This window comes from Arachis ipaensis, chromosome B06, assembly GCF_000816755.2.
Source record: "Arachis ipaensis cultivar K30076 chromosome B06, Araip1.1, whole genome shotgun sequence".
Lineage (NCBI taxonomy): Eukaryota > Viridiplantae > Streptophyta > Magnoliopsida > Fabales > Fabaceae > Arachis > Arachis ipaensis.
In genome coordinates this window covers 135,281,006-135,284,658 of record NC_029790.2, presented here as the reverse complement: position 1 = coordinate 135,284,658, position 3,653 = coordinate 135,281,006, and the positions used below count along the sequence as shown (strand labels likewise).

General features: G+C 34.0%; 1 protein-coding gene across 1 annotated transcript; it reads left to right on the top strand.

The window, feature by feature from the left end:
• LOC107605637 (protein DCL, chloroplastic) lies at positions 34-3,359 on the top strand. The gene is made up of 3 exons (XM_016307582.2): positions 34-339; positions 1,454-1,568; positions 2,882-3,359. The coding sequence occupies exons 1-3, from the start codon at positions 128-130 to the stop codon at positions 3,056-3,058; spliced, it is 504 nt and encodes a 167-aa protein (XP_016163068.1). The 5' UTR covers positions 34-127; the 3' UTR covers positions 3,059-3,359.

Below are 3,653 nucleotides of genomic sequence, written 5' to 3'. Positions count from 1 at the left end.
ACCCGATTCGGATTGATAACCCGATTGCTCCAGTTTCCATTGTCATTTCTTATTTGACAGTTCTAACACACTGCTGATTGAGACTTTCACTTTCACGTATTAATCAATTAACCCGAAAATTTCAGCTATGAGAAATTCTTCTCCTTTTAATCTTCTTCGCCATTTTCTGCTTCATCGGCACCTTCGCTTCACTCTTGCGCCGCCTCAGCATCGAGCGTGGTGCACCGCCGCCACACCGACTACAAACCCGGACCCCCTGTGGAAGGAGAAGGAAGAGGAGATTTTGAGGGACATTGAGCCTGTGGTTACACTAACCAAAGATATTCTTCACTCTCCAAGGTAGTTAACTAACTATGCTTGTTATTTAGCTTTGCACTCTTTCTGTTTGTTATATTGTCTCAGTCATTGATTACTCTTTGTTCTATCTTTTGTTTTTCTCCAAGTACAAATAAGTAGTTTCTTTGTGATTAAGTTCCTTTAGAGTGCTTTGCAAGCTGCATTTTAGAGGGTAAAATGCATCATTTGAACTGTTAATAAACGGTTTCTGGTTTCATGTTTAATAAGATATAGACTGAAAGCATTGTTTTTTCTAAACGATACACACTTTATATCACTTGGGTGCTTTGTTATATCACTTTAATATTATAAAATATATAATTAACTTCCTGATAAGTAAAGTAACAAATCTTCTAAAGGAATTGTACAATTTTTGTACTCCCGTTTCAAACACCAATCAGACTTATAAACTGAACCTTTGTAGTAAGTCATTGTGATGGAAAGAGGAAGAAAAGAAAAGACAATGCATGTATAATATAATATACATGAAATTGGTTTGATTCTGTTGTAATTAATGATTTTATGCATGGAATGGCAGTAATGCAACGCCTTGTGTAGATAGAATAAAGAACGAGAACATGAAAGAGAAATTCGGAGTAACACCTATTAGCAGATGGTGGAATTTCGTCTTGAGTAGTTTGTACATGTAGAGAGAAGACCAATAGAGTATCAAGTCAGGATGGTAGATCAGATGGAAGATAAATTTGTGGTTAGGAGCAGAGAGAGAGAGAGAGAGAGAGATAAAAGGACTTTGAATGAGATAGTCAAAAGAGATCTAATTAATCTAAATATAAATGGACTTGCTGCATACATGATACCTAACACATTGTTTGATCCACATAGCCAACTCCACTTAATAGAATAAGACTTTGTTGTTGTTTTCATCTATGCAAGGAACAAGAGAACAAAAGAGACTTTGCTAGTTTGTGGAAAAACTTAATTAGACAACCATAAATAAAATGCACAAAAATAAGGATCCCGAACGTATAGTCTGATATGAATCAATAAGAGTCTTTTCATCTTTAATTGGAATTACCATGTTTACTATTTGAATATGTGGGTGGTGTCATCATGAAATGACTATGATTATATTTATGTCGTTGATTTTCTATGCTAGGTACAAGGATGGGGCACAATTGACTGTTGAAGATCAGAAAATTGTAGAGGAGATGATTCTTCCATACCATCCACATTCTGAAGATAAGATTGGAAGTGGTATAGAATCCATTATGGTAAGTTCTAGAGTTGAGTATACATGTTTGACTTGATTCATAGGTGATGATTCTGCAATCTGTGGTAGCCATGCAGCATCCTTCATGCTGTGACAAACTGATGATACCATCGCATTATCTGCTTTATATTTTGTAATCACTTTCATTTGTCCTTAATTATGTGAAATCAGCCTGAAAACTGCTCATTAAGGAATAGCAAATTAGTAATGGGGTCAATATTACAGTCTTCTAAGCAAGTAAAAAGTCCTCAAAATGCCAAGTTACTTATAACCCTATTATCTAAGTGTATATATATTCCTCTCTTTACATTTTAATTCATATTTAGAATAATTTGATAGAATCTATTGATGATGCTGGTGCTAATGCTGCTCCTTTTTTGGGGGTGGGGGTCATTTTTTTATTTATTATTGAAATGGGGCTAAAGCCCAAAAGATAACCTAACTAGAAGGGCGGGGGAGTTAATGATGTTCCTTTGGATACTTATTTCTTTCCCAATCTAAAGGAATTGGGCTTTTGACTAATGGAAAGCTATCATATGCATGAACTTAGTAGGCCAAGCCCATTTAACTTAGGCCTTTATGTAGATGACAATGACATTCTAAGAATAAAAACAAGAATGTCCAAAAAAAAAAAAGAATAAAAACAAGAAATACCAACGCCAGGCTTTTGATAGAATGGCTTCAACTTTGTCGACCAAGAATGAGAAAATAAAATCTGGATAAATATCAATACCTATTACGGGTATAAGGATAGAAATCGGAAGTCGTGGATACACTTCTGGATAATGGAATCTGCGGACAACCGATGAGGGATAGTCATAATAAGGTTTACAGATCATTTTCAGATATAATTGACAAGACATACACGAACACATACTTCACAAGCAATGCATTTATCAAATTCAAAATGGATTCGACCGTGGAAACGTTTTGATGTAATTAATTTTTATACAAATTTATCTGATAAACAATTTTGCATTAGTTACTCTCTGATTCCTCAAGTGCTAATAACTGCATTGCTTCCTCAATGTTAATGCATTTTGAAGGAGCACTTATGAATACTTAGGACACAACATTAACTATTTTCTTAATGCAACAAATAATTAAAGTTATGTCATCAGAGTAATTTTGGAAATATACATAAGTTGCTCTAAAGTCTAAAGTTGATGTTCCTTTAATCAAATTTTTAATGCATGTGCACAATTAAAACTGAACAATTATTTCTAACATGAGTATTATTTACTTGTAAATTACCTATTCTGGCTCTATCCAGTAGGCAGTAAGTGCTGACTATATGATTCTATTTACTTGTAGGTTGATCGTCATCCTCATTTCAGACAATCAAGGTGCCTTTTTGTTGTAAGAACTGATGGTGGCTGGGTTGACTTCTCGTATCACAAGTGCATTCAGGAATACATTAGAGATAAGTATCCAACTCATGCAGAAAGGTTTATTCAAGAGCATTTTAAACGTAGAAAATTAATTGTGTAATGTAATGTGATTGAACTCGATTACTTAATATCTGTGGTAATGTGACTACTTTTACAACTGCTTCATTTTTATTTTCCTTTTTGTTCTCCCTAGTGTTCAGTGACCTACTTAGTCTTATTGATTGTCAATGGTAGTTGATAACCATTGACTGGTATATCTACCTTTTTCTTTTGTGTGAAGGGAAACAGACACTGAAAATGATTGAAGTGAACTTCAGTTTGTTGAAGTTTGGAACACTTGGCATTCTAGAAATTCTTGATTGGGTAAACCTTTAGGCAGTAGTGAATGATGTGTTTGTTGATTGACCCTCTTTGACGTTAGTAACAAAGTTACTACCTTACAGTGTCCTCTGCAGCATTTTTATTTTAAAATGTTTTTCCAAAGCTCCTTCTCTTCAGGTTAGAAGTTAGAACATTGTTAACTGCATCCACTTATTTCTTTCACCACAAAAGTGGAAAATATTCTTGTCAATGTATTGTAAAAAACTCTTAAGTATAAAATACACCCACATCCACCTGAATTTTCTTTACTCTAAAACCATGCATTGACCTTTCCTTTGTACATTTGTATTTTGTGACATATAAAATTAAATAAA